We start from the raw sequence: 20076 nt of genomic DNA on the forward strand, positions 1-20076 counted from the left end.
AAGTTCCCATCAAAGCACAGAGTACAAAGCAGATTCAGATGGCAGCTTCATTACAGGCAAAGAGACCAGTAGCCTAGTATTATGCTGGAATAATACTGCTTAGCCCCATGCAGATTAGTTGGAAAAATGTGTTTATTTAACTATATTAAAGAGTATAGATCACACAAGCACAGCTAAACTAAAAAACAACCAAAAGCCTTGTTTGTGATTTTACACAACAAATTTGTGATTTGTTGCGATATACAAATAAAAAAAACTTGGCAGGACCACAAGACAGGTAATTAGACATGACTCATTTAATTGATTTGGTGTTGTTCTTTGTAACGTTGTAACAACTAATTGGCACACAATGAATCCGGGGTTTTGTGGGGGCCCTAGGGATCCGGGGCCCCACAGCAGTAACCCGTTTTGCCTGTCTTGCTTGAACAGCCGGAAATTCCTGCAGGTGTATAAAGTAGGCGACTATGTACCATATCCAACAACATAACATCCGGGTTTTTATCGACGTGAAGGCATTCTTCATAATAAAAGTGATAGATGGCATGCTTTCGTGCCTCACATATATGTTACGACTTTTACTGTGAAGTCCCAGGGCACACTGTGACCGGAAGTGTCTGACGTTATTGTGGCACGCTCCTTCCTCCCCTCTCTTCCTTGCTAGCTACTCGGTTTAGCAAGCTAGCGAGAGAAGCTCTTTAAAACCCTGTAACCTAAGCGTTATTATTATGAATTGACTGATCCGTGTTGTATATTTTACTTTTGTCTCCGTAGTCCACATAACAAGCTAACAAAATGAACATACGAAACGCACGGGTAAGTGTGCTGAATCCTCTCGACAGCCATGCTGTTTCTACTTACTGCTAGCTAAGTTAGCATAGCTACCACAGCCTGCTAGTTAGCAGTCCAGATTTTGCCGATTAAAGGGTTTGAGTTGTGTCATGCACATGATATTTGACAACCTTTTTCTTTCTGTCCTTCAGCCGGAGGACCTTATGAATATGCAGCACTGTAACCTGCTGTGTCTTCCAGAAAACTACCAGATGAAATACTATTTCTATCATGGATTGTCCTGGCCTCAGGTGATTCATTCACTGTGCAGTGGACCCTTATCTCTGCTAACAATACTGCTCCTGTCATTTAAATCCTTACAGTGTTGCACATTTGTGTGTTTGACACTAATTGTCTGTTTGAATCGTTTCAGCTGTCATATATTGCAGAGGACGAAAATGGCAAAATTGTGGGATATGTGTTGGCAAAGATGTGAGTATATGTGACTGTTATTTTTTATCCGACATCATTTGCACAAAGAAGGTGTATAAAGTGTTTCAAAACACTTCTGTTAACTTTAAATAGGGAGGAGGACCCTGATGATGTACCCCATGGACACATCACATCTCTGGTGAGTCAGACCGAGACACACCCTCGTCAATTATATATTCAGCATGTTACATGTTTTATTGTACTAAGATATGCTGGCTTCTCTGAGGAATAATAAAAACCCTCATCTGTGTCTTGCAGGCTGTGAAGCGCTCCCACAGACGCCTTGGCCTGGCACAGAAGCTGATGGACCAGGCCAGCCGGGCCATGATAGAAAACTTCAATGCTAAATATGTCTCGCTTCATGTTCGTAAAAGGTACTTTGCACTGTTGGCTTGCTGTGGACTTGGTGTCTTTTTTAAGTTATTGTATGGTGCCCCTTTTCTAAATGTGCTCAGACTCTGTGTGTGTCAGTGCTTCTATTCTCAGGGACTTACCAATCTTTTCTCCCCCCTGCAGCAACCGAGCAGCTCTGCACCTGTACTCAAACACACTCAAATTCCAGTAAGTCTGTTCTTTGCCAACATTATTTGGTGTTTTAATTGTTACACATGTACTTCTGTGGTATTATTACAGTGCAGTGCAGTTCAGGTCAATAGTGGCTTATTGCAAATACATTATAATATGTTATCAGTTATAATTTAATCACACTTACAAAAGCATGGTGTTTTGCGAAGTGTTGCATAATTATTTTTTTCTGACTGCATGTTCATTTTGCAACTCTGCAGTACACACTGTGCAAAGACACACACACACACACACACACACACACACACACACACACACACACACACACACCCAGCCACCCATTCATATCATCAAGGCCATTAAGAAACAGTGTTCATTCGTGGCCAGTGTTTGATGTTGTATTGGCCTCAAAAATCCAGTACCGTTTTGCAGGGTTCCCACAGGTCCTTGAAATAGTTGAAAGTTTGTGAATTTGAGGGAAAGAATAAAGGCTTTGACAGTTTTTGAAAATAGACATAAATAGGCCTGGGTCATTGAAAGTGCTTGCATTTCTATATTTTATACAAGAATAGAAATAGAAGTTATTTTAATATGTTTGCCATCACTTTAAAACAGTACAGTTAGGAAAGGTTGACACGTTCAAGCCTCCGCCTCTTTAACTTGTTGACTGTGAGCTTATTGGAATATATTATGTCTTAAAAACACTGAGGGCCTTTTCATACAGGAAACCAAGGTACGCACTTTTGTTACACTGTGCACATGTAATCTGGTGGGTTGTGGTTTCACATTACAATTATGTAAGGGCACTACAGAACTATATATAACATACCTAAGTCCTGTTATACACTACTGCAGCACATATTGTTATGTTGCATTGTTCATGGACAAACTGCGACCTACACTATTCATTTACTCCCACTTGACACTTTAACTGCTAATTTCTGAAACTGCAGTATGAAATTCTCAACCAGTAACTGTAAAATTCTCCCACATTGCTTAACCTCCCAAAAACTAAGGATATGACCTCAGTGTCCTCAATGACAGCTACAGCCCTGATTTGACATATTTATTCTGACTTTAAGTGATGTGATTTGTTGTTTTTCCTTCACAGGATTAGTGAGGTAGAGCCTAAATACTATGCAGATGGGGAGGATGCCTACGCCATGAAACGAGACCTGGCCCACATGGCCGATGAGGTGACTAAATTCTCTATGTTTATCCAGTATGACAATACATATTGACGCTACACTGACATCATTTTCAAGAATTCGTTGTGTCCTCAGGGGACGTGTTACACCACTGACCTCAGATGAGCAGATACTGACTATGAATGTGTTGTGTTTCTGTCTATATGCCCCGAAGCTGAGAAAGCCTGGAGTGCGTGTATCGGGCCAGGAGGCTCCGTCTGGCCAGAGCCCGTCAGGGTCTGGTGACCAGGAGAGAGAGAACGAGAGAGACAGCGGAGGAGAGAGCAAAGAGCTGAGCGAAGTCAGCGAGGCAACGGAAAGCACAGACGTTAAAGATTCTTCTTCTGATTCACAATGACGCTGCAGTCCTAGACATTTTTAAATTCATCCCTCACTTCCTCTTTTTATGTCTATTTGACAATATGTCTGGCTTTACAAACTGACCATCTTTGCATCAAAGCTGTTACAACATTTCCATCACTGGTTTTTCTTAAATCTTGCTTTCCAGTGTAGCGATGAACAAAGAGTCTCGGTAATGACATAAATTGGGGTGTAATCTAAATGAAACTAAAATGAATCATAGGTCTCTCAATGTTTTTATTGGATTGCTGTTGTCATTACCAAAAGTGGCCCAAAGCTCTGTTAGATTTAGAGAGTTGAAAACAACTTCTGCTTTTCAAGTTGTCTCAATCTGGTCTCTTAATTATTTAACAGAATTACTGCAAATAAATCTTTCAAATAATCCTTTTTGCATCACACTTAATTTTTTCAGTGATCATAAAAGCAGCGTAAGCCTCGTTTCCACCAATCAGTCTGGTTCAGTTCAGTTAATTACACTTTAGAACAGTTATCTGTTTTGTTTCCTTTGTCAAAAGTTGTGGATGGTACAAATAGAACTCCATTTTTGTAACCGTTTTTCATCACCTCTCTGTTGAGGCACCAATCATGCTAATCCAATACTCAAAGGTAGACCTAGACAGATTGGTAAATGAAGAATCAACACTCGGACTACAGTGGACTGTAACCACTGTTCCTATGATGGCAAGGAACCATCTTTGCCAGTTCACAGTTAGCAATAGACAAAGTAACTTTAATTCAATTCACTGTGCCATTCAAAGGCTACTGCTGGCAGCTACTGGCAACTTTTAAGGTGGAATGTTTTCTTGCCTGTTACTCAATGCATGAGTTGACATTTTGAACCAATTAACACACCTTAAATGTCAATATGATAATGCTGACCAGTCCATTTGTTTTTATAGGCTCTCTTGCATGACATGCTTTAGTAATGATTGAATCCTTAAGCACTTAAAAAAAATATGAATGTCCAGTTCTGAATATTTATGTCAGAACTGTAAATATTCTATTTCCTCACTGGGAGAAAAAAAAATGTCAGAGCATCTTTCCTGTGCACTCCAGCAGTGTTACAACCCTGCTCTAACACACCAGCTGCCTCCTTTTTGTTCTGAAAATCGCCGATCAGCAAGGATGTTCCTCTGCATCATTGGTGTAGACGAAATACAGTGAGAGCTGGATGGAGCGATGATGAAGCTATTACCATCTAGTAACAACCCTGTTTACACGTTAAGAACACTGTCTGCAGTGGAAATGCGAAGACCGATCTAGGGTTTAGGTACATGTCCATGTAGGTATAGTTCCAAGGGTACTATATCAAAAGTGTTTGGTGGAAATGCTACTACTAAGCATAGATCATTACTTTCTGATAACAGTCAATAATTGTGGGAAAATATTTGACTTGTCCATGGCCTCTATTTAGCATGAGGTCAATGACATGTCAAAATATATTTAATTTAGCGACTTAATCGTATACTCTTCCAGTTGTATAGCCAGTGAAGAGGTGACTGTTGAATTCGAGCTGTCACAGATATTATTTGTGCTCTGTTTTTATATAAGGCACACAAGATTCATGGTAAAGGTTTCCATTGATAGTGAAAAAGCCAAGTCAGTGTGTGTAGGATTTGACTATATCCAACTTTGGTGACTCCTGGTGGCAGCATCAGAAAAGACACTGGCAGGTAGAACTGCTCACTGTCGACCCACAATGTGTCTGACAATTTAGGCACTTTAGGCACTAATGATGGGCTGAGCACATCAGACTGCGCCAGTTTTAATCAGGTTTGTTGCATTTTTACAAATAAAAATGTATACCATCGTGATGACAATAATGCTACTGTATGTACAGGGGATTAAAGAGAAGACAAAGCATACTACTCAGCATAAAGTTGAAAGACTTCCTACAATGAATGTCTGATCTGTAAACTTAAACCCTCCTTGTTTAAACCTCAACTAATCAACGCTGTGTGGAAATCCTTTAATGTAAACTGGTGTGTCAAGGTCCTAAATTTGGTAAGAAGCCAAACTGAAAAGTCAAACATAATCAAACAATAGATAAAACATCAGGACTAGAAACTTCCTTCTATCGAGCAGTGTCATGTTAGCCAGCCTATGTCAGTTTTAGTAGTTCTTTATGCTGATTGCACATCACCATCACACTGCCTGTTAGAGGAAGGAAACAGGAGGGAGAGAAGTACGCCGCAGATAACGACAAATAATGCACAATGACATTCAAGTTTGGCTGTTCCTCACAAATTGGCAATAGTGCACATTCACACCTTCGTGCCATTTAACACTTTTAGCAAGAGGTGAGAGAAGACAGCAACAGATGCTGCTGCTGTTCAAAACAAGTCTTCCACATTGGACAGATAATTGAGCAAAGATTTAATAGTAGCAATGGCTTCACTTTTTTTACCACCAGTGCACATGTGATGAAAGGAATTTGGGATTTTCTCGTAAGTCAGAAACTTTTTTTAGCCTTTGTGTAACTGTTTGACACAAGGTGTTTCCAGGGTTACAAGCCATGCATTAGTCATCATAAACTGTGGTCATACAGTATGTAAGCAAATTGTGGAGCAATTGTAGAGGCCGCCAGTTTTGTGCTAAGAATATCCCAGAGTATTCAGGAGCTTTCTTTCTTTTTCTTCAACTGAACACTATAGCAGCTGATTTCACTCGGTAGCCTGTGAATACTAGTGCAGAGGGACTAATCAGTGAAAACAGCTGGTGTTTGATTGGACTGAAAACCTGCTGTGGAGTTCAAGAGGCAGCATGAAAGAGAAACTCAGAAAGGTTTTTGACTCCTCGCCACACTTGCACAATCACACACTGATGCCTCAAACTGAATGTGTGAGTGCGATGAGTGTTGAGAAAGAGAGAGCGGTGGAGCAGTGAGTGTGTGTGTGTGTGTGAGAGAGTGAGAGAGTCAGAGAGATGAGTTCCACTCCACCCACATCCATCCGTGTCCAATGTGAGGGGGAGGTGAAACAGTTGAGAGCTTACTGTGCTATTAACTGGCATTATTTAGTTGCCTCAGTCTGGAGAGGAGACTAGTCAGGACTGCTCCCGATCAGGTAGGACTCTTTCTTTGGATGCATTCAACTTTTATTGATTTCCATTTACTGACCTGTCTCGCCAAAACAAGACAGGTTGCCAGTTTAGCTCTAATAAACATGTTTGTGCTGCGAAGTAAGTGCTCTTATGAAGGATCGTTATTATTGGCTTCAGAAATAGCCCTCAGGCCATTAACGTCTCGTGGCTGAAGCAGCATCTAAATGTGTTGGTACTTGTGAAAACCCAAAGTGAAACACCCTGAATTACCAGAATAGCAGATGAAGAAGCAGTTGCTGTATTATAGGTAAAGACTACACCTTTTCTATAATAAAGTATTGAAGCAGATTGTGACGACAGGAGGTGGTGATTCATTGCTGATCACATAGAGAAAGAATGAAAAGGGCTAATGGAAAAGGGTGACATAGGCTGGAAAAATGAGACTCTCCTTTTCTACAAGGAGTTTGGGGTTTGCTGTCACACAAACTCATTTTAGCAAGTCAGTCGGTAAACGTCTCAGTGGGAAAGAAGTAGAGAGCGCACAGTTCAGCTGAAGAGAATGCTGATGAGTGATGTTTGGCTTTTGAAAAAAGGGGAAGTCAAAGGGTAAAAAGAGAGAATGTGTGGTGGTTGTGTACAAAGGGTTATGATCCAGCAAAAAAACATCCTGCTCTTCCCCTTTTTAAAATGTACTAAATGTCATCTAATAAATGATATCTTGTAGACATATCAACAAATAAGTTGTTGTTTCTCAATACGTCAAAGGCCTGTGAGATGATCATGTGTTTAAATGACTGCCTTGCTTTGTACAGTAACTTTCTGTCACATAACATGATGAAAATGGCAAAAAACACAAAGTTTTTCATTGACTGTTCATTGTGATGTTTATTTTATGAAAGGCCTAGTCTCAGTCAGATAAACCAGCCCAATTTGTTATCCTGAACTGAAGTATACTTTCTGTGAAGCTTCTAAGCCGCTCAGTTAGTAGGGTATGTAGAAATAGTCTGCGACAAGCAGCTGGATTTGACTTGACTCGAGTAACATTGGTAAAACCACCTGTAGTCTTCAGAACAAACATCCCCACAGAGTTGTACGGTGTGTGGTTCACCCTATTTTTAGGGCAGCTGAGATGTTGCTAGAGCTATTTTTGCACCCAATGCAATTCTGCAGCGTGACCGTGCAGCAGGCAGCACATGCCAACTGGTTTTCTAGTTGCCTGCCGTCCAGCAGAGGATTGCAACGGGTGACCAGTTTGAGGAGATGTGTTACAGTAAGCTGAACATGCTCTTTTCACTCTTTCTGTGGCAGGAGGAAGTTAGCATGGTCTGTGGAGGGGGGGATGTTTCAGCACTCAGAGTGTGAAAGTTTGTAGACAGGCATGCTTGGGTGCAGCAGGCCTTGACACATAAATATTTTTTAACCCAGCTTTTTCCAGCAAAGATCAGAGTAGCTTGCATGCATATTAAGTACACTTTGAATTGGCAAACGAGGTAAGAAGAACCAGAGCAAGTGATATTTCATGCTACGTGGTGAAATAATAAAATATTCACATCCTTTATCCAGAATTCCACCCAGTTGGAGCAACAATGACTTCCCACGTGAAACTGCGGAAGGAGAGGGTCGGCTTGGTGGACTATGACACACAAATCAAAGGTTATTACATTTAACTGCACCCTTTTAACAACTCCTCCCTCCTTATCACACCACATCTTCACTACGATCAACATGTGTGCATTTATGGGGGGGGAAATATGTAAAATCCGTTTTTCACCCACAGCAAGAGTTTCACAATGAGTCTCATTCTCTCGTATGTGTTTGTCCCTCCTCGCCACGTCTGTTATTCTTTCGCCCCTTTCTTTCTTTCCCTTTCAGAGGTGCGTTGCCAGCTTGTAGACCAGCTGAAGGTGTTAGATGTGCAACTTGAGCAGAAGAGCCAGCAGCTGCAGGACCTGACAGACTACTTGCGGCGGCGGGGTGAGATAGAAAGCGAGTATGCCCGCTCCCTTGAAAAACTTGCTGAAAGGTTCACTTCTAGGATCAAGAGGTGAAGGCAATCCTCAGCACATAATGTACTATTTCAACCAGCAGTTCATGTGAGGACGCTTCTGTGAAAGCATTCCTGGTTGTATCTTACAAACTGTGCTTGTGTTTTCCTTTCCCTCTCAATATATGCTCAGGAAGGAGCCCAGTAGTAACACGGTGGCCCAGGTCTGGCTGGCTCTGCTGTCCCAGACCCGCCAGGAAAGTAAGGACCACAATGGACTGAGTGAGCGCTGCAGCAACTTCCTCATCCAGCCCCTCACACACTGTCTGGAGTACACACAGCGCCTTGCCAAGAAGGTAAGAACATTGGCATTGGCACCCCTCAAGCACAAACTCAGTCTTTCATTAGGCATCTGACACAGGTCTGTGCATGCACAGCACATTTTATCTGACTGCTTTGCTACCACTTTTATTTTCTAACTCTCACCCCTGTATTTCTCATGAACCCCTGACATTTAGTATTTTGTGGTTCACCGTGTTCCTTCCGTGTTGTACCAACTCACTTTGTGGTATTTTGTCTCTGTGCCCCGTTTCCAGAGTAAAGACATCTGCACACAGCTGCAAGATGGACTACTCAAGGTTACCACGGAGCTACAGACTGTAAGAAAGAAACCAACCACCCAAAACATTTTCCGTTTCCCCTAACAAACAAAGTAAAGCATGGCTGTATGTGTCTGTGTGCAGGCATGGCGAACGTACTACCAGTACCACTCAGACTATGTGTATGCAGAGGGGAAGCTGAAGGAGGCAGAGAAACAGGAGGAAAAGCAAAGCTCCAAGAAGCTGGAGCGGTTGATAGAAAAAGTAAATAACCTCTATGTAGTATCATGTGCATGTCACAGGGTTCCCACAGTCATGAAATTTCTGGATTGTTTAAAATATATTCATAAAATTCCCAAAACATGTTTAACCTTACACAAAATGCATTCTTTTATTACTACTTTTAAATATACTTCTGTGGTGTGTGACCGGTGAAATGTCACTAGCATCAAATGATTGGCATATGCAGCTAGTTGGTGGCAGGAATGTCTAACTAGCGAGTAAAGTTAGCAAACGCTAGCAGTTTGCTTATCCGAAAATGCCTGGGAAGTGCTAACAGAGTGCTCCAGGGATGATGTTCTGCAGGCCAACCTGCAAGTTAGTGTCGCCCTGGTTCCTTTGTCAAAAGGCTGGGGGATTTTTCCACCAGATTTTGAATTATTGCAGAAAATAAGGCCTGTGGAAAACTAACATTTATAATACTTACATGTTTTGTTCAGCAAGATAATCCTCACAAATGAACAATATAATATGATTTTTGAAGCCCAAATCCAATCGCCAGAAGTAAAGAGCTGATGTTCTGTAGTCTCAGTTAGCCACTTGTTAGCAACCGCTTTTTTTAAGACGCATAAAAGCTTCAAAATTCCAGAGTGGGGTATTTGCCGACATATTTTATGTTGTAGAACATACTAAGGTTGCGTTAGGCACAGACCTTATTTCAGGCATCCAAAAACCCATTAAAAAAACACTCATTGACTTTGAGACGAGGGAACCTGGAGTGCTAAAATGTTAACTCATTTCTGGGTTTCAAGACTCCTTCCTGGAGCACTCTGTTACGTATGACTTTTGAATGACAAAAACAGTACATTGCTCAAGAAAGAGGCAGACTGTAGCTGCACCGCATATAGGCGCTCTACAGCAAAATGTTTGACATTAGCAACATTGAGGAAGTGGCTCTGGTCAGCCATGCTAGGGGAAAAAAGCATCAATACAACCAAAAGGTGACTGAGCAGAGCAACAGCATCAGCACATTTTTCACGCTTGCTGTAGCCGGATAATGTTACCACTTTGCGTCTACTGTATGTGTAGACACAAAGACACTTCATGCCATATTCCATGCAACATTTTTGCCACTTAGAGTATAGCATACTGCGCCTGACGATCACTATAGATTTCTGCATATTATTGAATAATCATGTAAATACCAATGTTAATTTTTACTAAATTCAATAGTAAAAATGTGTGGGAACCCTGATACATGTCTATATGTGTCTATTTCACCTCTTACTGATAAGTGTTTGTGTACCATAGAGACAGGGTAAGGTCCAAGACATCTACCTGAAGTGCAGCAAGGCCCGAAATGATTACCTCCTAAACTTGGCTGCAGCTAATTCATCCATGAATAAGTACTACCTCCAAGACATCTCTACTCTCATAGATGTGAGTGCATCATCAGTTTTGTCTTTTTGTATTTTAAAATATCGTATTAAAGCACATAAGCACCCAAATTACATAGGTGATACTGGCTGAAATGTAGTCGTCTCCCTCAGTGTGCAGATATAGGGTACCATCTCTCTTTAAGCCGGGTGATGCAGGCTTACCTGTCCAGTCGGTGGCGGACCCAGGAGAACCTGAGCACGGGGCTGCAGCAGCTCCAAACCACTGTGTCCGGACTGGACCAGAGCCGTGACAGAGACACGCTCCTGCAGGACCACTATAACACCTTCTGTATGCCCTTACGCTTCCCCTACCAGCCCCATGATGGAGACCAGGTCTGTATTGTGTGTGTGTGTATGTGTGTGTGATTATTCAGCCGTTCTGCATCAGCACTAAACCTCTTATGTGTCTCTCAGGTCTCCGAGGTGAGTGCAGATGGTGAGATGAGATGCGAGCTGGAGACCAGATTCAAGCAGATACAAACCAGACTGAAAGCAGTCACTCAGGAAACAGAGGAGGTAGAGTACATCACACCGCCCTCAGCACCTCACTGTCTGTCACAGTCACGGTCTATTGTAAGTGCCAGTGTTATTTGACTCAATGCGCCTGAGTCCAGGCAGAGTTCATACATAGCTGTAAATGGATTTTTTTTTTTCTTGCTTTCTAAACCATATATTTTTTTAAAGTAAATGGAAAGTGTACCGAGTTCAAGAAACGGTGTGAGGTCAAGCTTGTAAACTTGTAAGCAAGCTTCACTGGCTTTATGTTGAATGTTCTGTCGATTTCAAGATTCTGCCTCTCACTTTCAAGGCCCCTCATAAGCAAGGTCCTTTGTATCTTTCTGAACTCCTTTTACATCTACACACACTCCTGTAGTCTCAAATCCTCTTCTGCAATCTAACTCACATCACCATCAGCCCGCTTGACGACTATGGGCTCTAGAGTCCTCAGCCGTTCTGCCCTCTGCCTTTGGAACTCTCTCCCACATGACATTCACAATATTGACTTCCTTTCCACCTTCGAAATTCTGTCTGAAAACACACGTTGTCAAGCTGGCATATTTGGTTGATTTAATGTTAACACACACATTGAGATTTGCACTAATGTTGAATTTATAATGATAATTTTATACCTAGTTTGTTTTTTGTGCAGTTATTTTATTAACTTATGACTGTGTATTACCGATTTTTTTGACTTTACTATCTATGGATACATTGCTGCTTGTAAGGTGTCCTTTAGTGCTTTGAAAGGGGCCTCAAATAAAACACATTACTATTATTAAGCATGTATTAAACATAAAACAAATAATGACGTTTATATCGTGGAACAAAATGTAAAAATCTCTCAAGCTTGTGTTAACCACCGACCCCATGTCAGTCATTTAACAAAAACCCATTCAAAAAACCCTTTGAAATGAGGGAAGCAGAAATGCAAAAATGCTAACTCATTTCTGGGTTTTCCCCGCAGGAGTCTATTATTCACATGCTTATATTGTAATTCTGGCACTTCCAACAGGTGTTTGAATGCAACATAAATGCAATCACATTGTCAGTTTACCTCATATTTTGCACTCCATCAACACAATGTTAACTTGGAGGCATTGGCAAAATTCAAATTTAAGAATAAGTGCATTGAAATGTCCATTCTCAAGTGCAGTTTTGCAAATGCATGATATTCAGTTGTTATCTCTGCCGCTGTCATACAGGCTGGTAAGAGCAAGTTGGCGACCCAGTCTTCCCTGCTGGAGACTATTGGCGATGATGATCTGGATCCCGGCAGTGGCTCTCAGGACGGCAGCACTGAGAACCTGACAGTCAAGCCCAGTGTGGCCCGGCGCAGGGCCAGCATGCAGGAAATGGAAAACCTCTACTTCACTGTGAGTCATTTTTTAAAGTAATAAACCAGAATAGCACACGGTTTATGGAGGTTTTAATGATATGCAGCTGGTGGATATGCAGACATGCTTTTTGTTTGTTTGACTGTTGGTGACAACATGACAATGACATTACATCACGTCTGATTTGTTTAACAGAGAGTAAAAGAACACCTTGTTGGCAGCTCTCTGGTATCTAAACTGCAAGCCAAACATGACCAGCTGAAGGTGGCTGTGGAAAAAGGTATCACTTCTGCATTTCACACTGAACAATGTAAAAAAAACTGCTGACCCACATTGTCAGCTCATTACAGCTGTTGCATTGTAGGGTATTGTTTTCCAAGATAATGTTGTTCCCTTTTTTATCTGCAAGGAAAGTATATATATTTATTTTATTCTGAAATATTCCCTATTTCCTCTTACTGGCTGTGCTCTCTTAGCAGAAGCATCAAATGGACATCACCCCAGGTACAGACATATTTGTGTTCCTGGTTTAAACTGTGAACAATATTGTGATTATATTACAACTGCAACAAAATGGAGTTTACCATGTCTTCACATTTTGGTATCTGGATCCCCAGACACAATGGAAAGTCGATGCGTATCAGGAAGAATCACTCAAGTGCCAATTTGTTTCACAACCACAAACTTTTCAAAGGAGACATGCTGTCCTTCATACAGGTAGCTACATCATGATTACACTATCTCACTGTTTCCTCTTTCAGCATTTCTCTCTAGATATATTCAGTCTGTTTCTCCTTTTACAGCACATCAGTTATCAATGTTGTTTTAGCCTTGAATTTTTTTAAATTAATCACTAAATTTGTTCTATCCAGGCATCGGGACAACAGATTCCAATTGTTGTGGAAAGTTGCATTTGCTTTATCAACCTCAATGGTGAGTATTCAGTCCCAAAAAAGCAGCTGCACTTGTGCTAATCTACTGAAAAACATATTTAAGACAAAAAAATTATAATAAGACTTGCATAGAACCAAACTACAACCTCCAGGGCTGAAAAATGAAGCATGAATGTGAAGTGCCAAAAACTGCAGTTCCTTTAATGCCCACTGGAGGCTTCAAAAGTGAGTCGATCCCAAAAGTCCCCCATGTTAAAATGCCAAACTTTACAGCAGAAATAAACATGTTTACAGCCTGGTACAAAAAACAGTTCTGGTCTCTATTGCTAACTTCCTCCTTCATGACAACTGTACGGGTGGTAAATTTTTATTTAACTTTTTTATTAAGGCTTAAAGTCAAACATAATTAAGGGTGTGGCTATCTGTGATGACAGTCTGAGTCAGATCCACCCCTCGCTCCTCTGCATCTCCACCCTCTCTTCCAAATATTCAGTATGTCCCAATAAATAGTATGTCAAATACAGTATGCCAAAAATACCAGGATGTTCTACTACATCTGGTCTGATTTTGCTGGTTTTTTTTGTATGCAAGTCAGCATGCTTTTCTGGCTATTCTGACTCACAATCCTCTGCGTAGCGGATGATATGTCACACCCACTGAGCCACAAACAGATGATGGCTTGACAGCTCATTGACAGCTGATGATATCTAATAAACAGCTGCCAGAAGTTAAGTAATGACGGCTCACAGCGCATTCAAGTAACGGATAACCAGCAGAATAGTAATTATAGGAGTACTGATTGTTTCAGTAATCATAAATATAACTCACAACAAAAGGACATAACCATAAAAATAACAATGACAGAACTGCAGATGTAACTTCACTGTCATATATATAATATGTTACAATCTGCAATCTGTGCAGTTATAACTTTATAGCTATACTACATACATTGCAAAGTAACAACAGCAGAGCTCTCTGGGTTGATCTGTCTGTGGAGAACTCAGTGAGTGGCATTTGTTTTCATCTCCATGGTAACAGATATAAAAACAAGAGGGTCAAAGTTCAGGGCGTAATGTTATGAGACAGTAGTATGTCCCAATTATGTGCATACAGCATGCAACAGTACGTACTTTAAGTGCGGCTGCAGTACATACTAAAAGTAAAAAGAAAAAGTATACGATTTGCACCCACGATTACTTCTGCCTTCAAAAATCCAAAATGGCAACAGCCGAAATGCCAAATTTTAAACTTTAAAACCACAAACCAATGGATGATGTCAGAGTGGCTATGTTCAGTATTAGTCATATAATCTATGGCGTAGATCCCCAGCTCTAGTGTCCCCAGTGTTCGTATTAAAATGCCACTGTGGCTGACATCACAATCCCCTTCTGCCACAGATCTGGCTTTACAACACTGACATGAATGAGCTTAAAACAGCACCATAGGTGAACCAGTATTAACCATGACTGTCCCTTTTTTCTACAAACAAACTTCATTTTAAGAATTTTATTGGCATAAAATAGTGGCTTCAATTATATTGTTGTATTGGATCTACAGGTTCTCAACTCTAACAATGTGTCTATCCATCAGGTCTCCACCATGAGGGCATATTCAGAGTGCCGGGGTCTCAGGTGGAGGTCAACAATCTGAGGGATGCATTTGAGCGAGGTAGGTCTGTGTGTTTCTGTGAATGCACTGGCATGACCTGTAGATCTCCTTTCACAGAGTAGCCCTCTCACTTAAGAGCATTAATAATGTGGGGCAGTGTGCTGTGGGCTTCTCCTGCAGGAGAGGACCCCCTGGCTGAGCGCAGATATGACATGGACTCTGTTGCCGGAGTGCTGAAGCTCTACTTCAGAGGTTTGGAGAATCCCCTCTTCCCCATCGACAGCACCAGCCAACTCCTGGAGTACGCACGTGAGTGTGTGGGTGCTGAAATGTCAAATGAGTGTGGCTGAGGGTGTACAGCAGGAGCTTATCTTTCTGTCATCGCCTTTTCTCAGAAATAAAGAATGAGGCAGAGAGAGCGGCTCAGCTCAAAATGGTCATCTCCTCCTACCCTGAGCCCATCATCATCGTCATGAGATACCTCTTTGCATTCCTTCATCAGTGAGTGTTGCAACTCATCGCAGTCATCACCGCCCTGGACGTGTTTCTACAAAAGTCATATAATCAGTCACAGGAAACCAAAGAGCTTCTTTTATAGGAAGAGGAAGGAGCAACTATTTTTACCTGTTAGCTGATTAGATCTGACAGAAGTGTGATGGATCAGAGTTTATTTTCACATTTTATTTATTAGAGCAGCACATTTTTTTTTTTACACAAGATTGGATTGGTTAGTTTTAATTTAGAATAAATTAAAACTTTTTTCACAAAATGGATACAGCAGCGTATAACAGAATTCTCCACTAGATCTAATTTTATTGGTGCAAAATGATGACAGATGAAGACAGCACATAAAAATAGACAACAGGTCAGCCCACAATTTTTTTTGGTGTACGCTGCAACAAAATGAAAGCAAACCAAATTAAATTAAAACCATTTTAATATAGTTTTAATCAATGTAGCAGCACCAGGTTTATGTAAAAGATGGATTGAGGTAAAGTTCTGATCAGAGGAGTTATAGATTTGTGTTTTTCATTATTATTATTTATTTAATATTTATTCTTTGTTTTCAGTACAGTTTTAGGTTCACTTAGCTCATTTCAGTTAGTTTTTATTGTTTCAAGATGTTTAGTTTTAGTTTTGATTAGTTGCAGCAATGTTTTTATTTTAATTAATTTACTTTTTTTTAATTAGTCATCAGGGGCAAAATTTAAGACGTTTGTAATAGGTACTACAATATAAACACGACACTTTGGGAAAGCAGTTGACCCAAGGTCATGTAAAAGGGCGCAGGGTTTGTTTCAGCAATGTGCACATATAAAAAAGGGGGTTATTATTGAGGGTCCTCCACAAGAAAAATTTGAGCTTCAAACATTTAATTTCCTGCATTCTGGTGAAGTTTTATGCACCAATCTGTGCCTTTTCTACTTCAATTATGGTGTAAATATCCCAAATTTCGTCAAAATAAAAGTCCTCTACTACTTTAATGTTTTTATTGAATTAAAAATCTACATTGATTATTATGTGGACATCTCAGTCTCAAACATTTGCGCCAGTGCCTCCTCATGCTTCCTGTGTAGACAATATTTTCCTGTATATTTTTTATTTCAGTTGGATTTTAAGTACACAATGTCTTTTCAGCTAGTTTTCTTTTTTTTTTTTTTTTCAATGAACTAAAATGTTTTTTTACATCTAGTTTTTAGTTTCATTTAGTGAACTGTAATGACCTTGGTTTTGGTAGTATTTTTATAAACACACTGTAAGAAGAAGGCACAAAAAATGCATCAGGATATTTTAGTCTGTCACTATGTGCGTCTAACTTTAACTTTCCACCCTCTCTCTCTGTCCTCCGCCTCCAGCGTGTCTCAGTACAGTGACGAGAACATGATGCAGCCTTACAACCTGGCTGTGTGTTTCGGTCCCAGCCTGGTAAGAGGGGCTAATGATGATGATGTCGTCACCCTGCAGCCTCAGATCAACGCCCTGGTGAAGGACATCATCCTCCAGCATGAAAGCATCTTCCCCAGCAAGAGCGAAGTACAGGGACCAGTTTACGAGAAATGCATGACACTGGAACAGGATGACTGGTAACTGAGAAAATGTTCATACACATAACATGGATACAGTGTGCAGTGGAACAATTATCTGAAGCTGTTTTTTCTTCACAGTGAGCCTATCATTGAAGAGGGAGATGTGGAAGCAGAGTATAGCAAAGATGGTAAGTTTTAGGTGCCTATCTTAGTTTATCATTATTTATGGTATCTCTGAATGGAATTAAAGAATGTGTTGATGTGATGTGCTGCAGAGTTTGAGACAGGATCCTCAGCTGACAGCAACACCAGCTCATCGGCAGCACCAACACAGAGAAAAGCAGAGCGTCCGAGAGCCAACAGCAGCGGAGCAATTGACTACAGTAAGCAGACAGCTGGACCAGTTGGGGGCGGCATCGCTTCAAGTGGAAAGTTAATGCTCCAGATACCCGTTGGACCACAGTGCAAGCCACGGCGAGGCCTCTCTCCTGCCTATTTGCGCAGAGAGTGAGTACCACTGAATGTTGCAGTGTTACAGGTGACTTATGTTTGTGTGAGAAATGAATATTCACTGTTTTCTGGTCTTTTTTTCTGCATACAGGTTGCAGGAAAACTCATCTTCTGAAGATATTCCAGTTAAAGTAGACAAGGTCTGTGTTGTTTCTCATTTTAAATTATATAGTTCCACTCTGTAATGAGGCTGCCTTTACTGAGGGGTTTGTAAGCTGTAATAATGGCTCTAAAGGGACAGTTCACACCTAAATTAAAAACACATACCTTGTACCTGTAGTGCTATGTATCAGTCCAGATTATTTTGGTGTGAGTTGCTGAGTGTTGGAGATATCGGCTGTAGAGATGTCTGCCTTCTCTCCAGTATTATGGAACTAGATGGCACTCAGCTTGTGGTTCTCAAAGAGACAAAAAATACATTTGAAAATTTCCACACTAATGTGTCTTTGAAGAAATCATGACCTGGTTACTCAAGATAGGTGTAGTTTGGTAGAAAGGAAATAGTGCCTACATGAAACTGCTCACAACAAGGTCTGTGGATTATCTTGTGTAACCAGGTCATGATTTCTGGAAAGAGACATTGCTGTTGAGTTTTTCAAATGTATTTTTCTAGTTATTTGAGCACAACAAGCCGAGTGCCACCTAGTTCTATTATAATTGAGAGAAGGCAGACAACTCCACGGATAATATCTCCAACACTCTGCAACTCGCACCGAAACAATCTGGATTGATAATAGCTCTACAGGTACAAGAAAAAGCACATGTATTTTTGATTTGAGGGTGAACTGTCCCTTTAACAAGAGTTCATAAATAATTTACCTCTGCTTTGATAAAAAGTCACAGATTTATCATGTTTTAGTGAGTCATCTGCAACTATAAGTTTTAATAAGTCACTGAAGGGTTTTTATCAGTCAGATCTGCAGTTGTAAATGTTGTAATTTAACAAGTTGCCAAAACATGGATTTGTAGCACTTTTTGAGAGGGTAAGAGGTTGAACCATCCTTTGGAGAGATTTCCTGATGGACAAAAGGACTAAAGTTTTATACAACCTGGCAGAAGTAGTTTATTAACAGCTATTGACTGATCTATAAAGCATCGGTGCATTATTCTATTGTATTTATCATTTGATCAGTTAATAACTTACAAACCCCTTTTATAAAGTGCCTTGGTAGGAAGCGGCACCAAATTATTAATGATCTAATTACAAAACTACATTATGTCTTTTCAAACAAACATGATAAGAAGCTCTCGAGCAGAAGGGAACGCAGAGAACAAAGAGACTTTTGTCTCTCCTCTCATCACTATTGTTTATTTCATCTCACAGGAGGTCTGTCGCCAGATGGACTCAGTCTTCATGGAGCTTCTCTCACGGCAAGCACTGCAGGATCCCTCCTCCACCACCTCCTCCTCTCCCTCTGCCCAGGGTCCCCAAAGGAAAGGGAAGCGGGATGGACGCAGGGGGAGAGGATCAGGGCTCTTCAGAGCAGGAGATCCACTGGACTGAGAGCTGATGACATGAAAAAAGAGAGAGATGATACAAATGAAAACAGAGGTGTGGGGTGATGTGCTCTGACAGTAGCTTTCAGCATATCTATTTCTAGAAAGCTGAGATCACTGATCCTTGGTCATTTCTCTGAGGTCATTTCCACGGGGTTGCTCCCCACTCATTCAAAAGCCCTGTCATTTATATTTCATACAGCAGAACACTGCTCTGACTGCAAACCTGCAGAACAATGTGGAAGCTGCGGATTACTTGAAATGCACTGATGTGTTTGTGTTCAGCTGAACGTTGTTATGCAACTTAGGACTTTGTATCTGCATCTCTGTGTAGGTGTTGATATTCCATTACTTCCAGTTTAAGCCAAACTTTCTCTGAGTTCCAGTCAGCACACGCACTTAGTCAGAGTCACATTGATAAGAAAACTGTGAATACTGTAGCTGTTATGGATTTGTACATATTATTTCTAACTAGTTTCACACTTTATGATTGATCTGTATATCTAGGCTACATGCCAAATAAATATTTTGTCTATTCTGACTGCTTTTTATTTGTCATAAATATGAGTACTGTAAAATGTGTACATTTATTTTACATTAAGCCTTGTTTATTACAAGTGGGTGTAGGGGTTGATATAAAATAAATTATCATTCAAAATATTTCTTGTTCCATTTTTATGAATTGTGAAATAAGCTGAGGTCTTTTTTAGATAAAGCTGTATTATGGTAACAAAAATTTCAAATGAGTCAAATCATAGTTCATAACACAAAAACATCAGAAAACTGTGACTGGACTGAAAGAGAAAAAAAATTATGGTTGAGATATTTTGGCAACAGAACCTTTTCACAACAGACATTTTAACTTTCATAGGAAAAAAACAGGTGCAAATCCGAGTGCTGCTTGGAACTGGAGCACCTAAAATGGATGCAGCCAGTATTTGTCATTATTGTTATTAGTAACACCTGTGATGACCTGACATAATGACCTCTGTGTAAAAGGTCTACTGACTTCATGATAGCTACATTTGTTTAATAGAAAAACACTAGTGACACACATGGAAAATGCCAGGTGGAAGAGAGAGTAGACA

At 40.5% G+C, this 20076-nt stretch overlaps 2 protein-coding genes across 3 annotated transcripts; both read left to right on the top strand.

The window, feature by feature from the left end:
* The first annotated feature begins 612 nt into the window (after positions 1-612).
* On the top strand, positions 613-3716 carry naa10 (N-alpha-acetyltransferase 10, NatA catalytic subuni). The gene is made up of 8 exons (XM_050063985.1): positions 613-813; positions 981-1079; positions 1202-1260; positions 1354-1399; positions 1519-1634; positions 1777-1821; positions 2897-2981; positions 3148-3716. The coding sequence occupies exons 1-8, from the start codon at positions 793-795 to the stop codon at positions 3328-3330; spliced, it is 654 nt and encodes a 217-aa protein (XP_049919942.1). The 5' UTR covers positions 613-792; the 3' UTR covers positions 3331-3716.
* Positions 3717-3860: 144 nt separating this feature from the next.
* LOC126402211 (rho GTPase-activating protein 4-like) lies at positions 3861-19526 on the top strand. Of its 2 annotated transcripts, none has more exons than XM_050063983.1 (22): positions 3861-6397; positions 7938-8027; positions 8247-8418; positions 8552-8714; positions 8955-9017; positions 9102-9221; positions 10488-10616; positions 10727-10948; positions 11030-11131; positions 12319-12489; positions 12646-12730; positions 12927-12954; positions 13068-13167; positions 13323-13383; positions 14937-15014; positions 15135-15263; positions 15350-15455; positions 16811-17038; positions 17120-17169; positions 17257-17488; positions 17583-17631; positions 18816-19526. In XM_050063983.1, the coding sequence occupies exons 2-22, from the start codon at positions 7961-7963 to the stop codon at positions 18993-18995; spliced, it is 2535 nt and encodes an 844-aa protein (XP_049919940.1). In that variant the 5' UTR covers positions 3861-6397; positions 7938-7960; the 3' UTR covers positions 18996-19526. The 2 variants fall into 2 exon arrangements, with proteins under 2 accessions (XP_049919940.1, XP_049919941.1); XM_050063984.1 differs by having other exon boundaries at positions 12930-12954.
* The last annotated feature ends 550 nt before the right edge of the window (positions 19527-20076 follow it).

The sequence above is a fragment of the Epinephelus moara genome, chromosome 16 (genome assembly GCF_006386435.1).
Source record: "Epinephelus moara isolate mb chromosome 16, YSFRI_EMoa_1.0, whole genome shotgun sequence".
NCBI lineage: Eukaryota > Metazoa > Chordata > Actinopteri > Perciformes > Serranidae > Epinephelus > Epinephelus moara.

What these genes read in the sequence shown, in the direction of transcription:
- naa10 (XM_050063985.1), top strand. Translation starts at nt 793, where the DNA reads ATGAACATACGAAACGCACGG. An exon ending in TCGCTTCATGTTCGTAAAAG is followed by an intron (nt 1,635 to 1,776) that starts GTACTTTGCACT and finishes TCCCCCCTGCAG; the next exon opens with CAACCGAGCAGCTCTGCACC. An exon ending in TGGCCCACATGGCCGATGAG is followed by an intron (nt 2,982 to 3,147) that starts GTGACTAAATTC and finishes TATGCCCCGAAG; the next exon opens with CTGAGAAAGCCTGGAGTGCG.
- LOC126402211 (XM_050063983.1), top strand. Translation starts at nt 7,961, where the DNA reads ATGACTTCCCACGTGAAACTGCGGAAGGAGAGGGTCGGCTTGGTGGAC. An exon ending in TTCACTTCTAGGATCAAGAG is followed by an intron (nt 8,419 to 8,551) that starts GTGAAGGCAATC and finishes ATATATGCTCAG; the next exon opens with GAAGGAGCCCAGTAGTAACA. An exon ending in AGCCCCATGATGGAGACCAG is followed by an intron (nt 10,949 to 11,029) that starts GTCTGTATTGTG and finishes TGTGTCTCTCAG; the next exon opens with GTCTCCGAGGTGAGTGCAGA.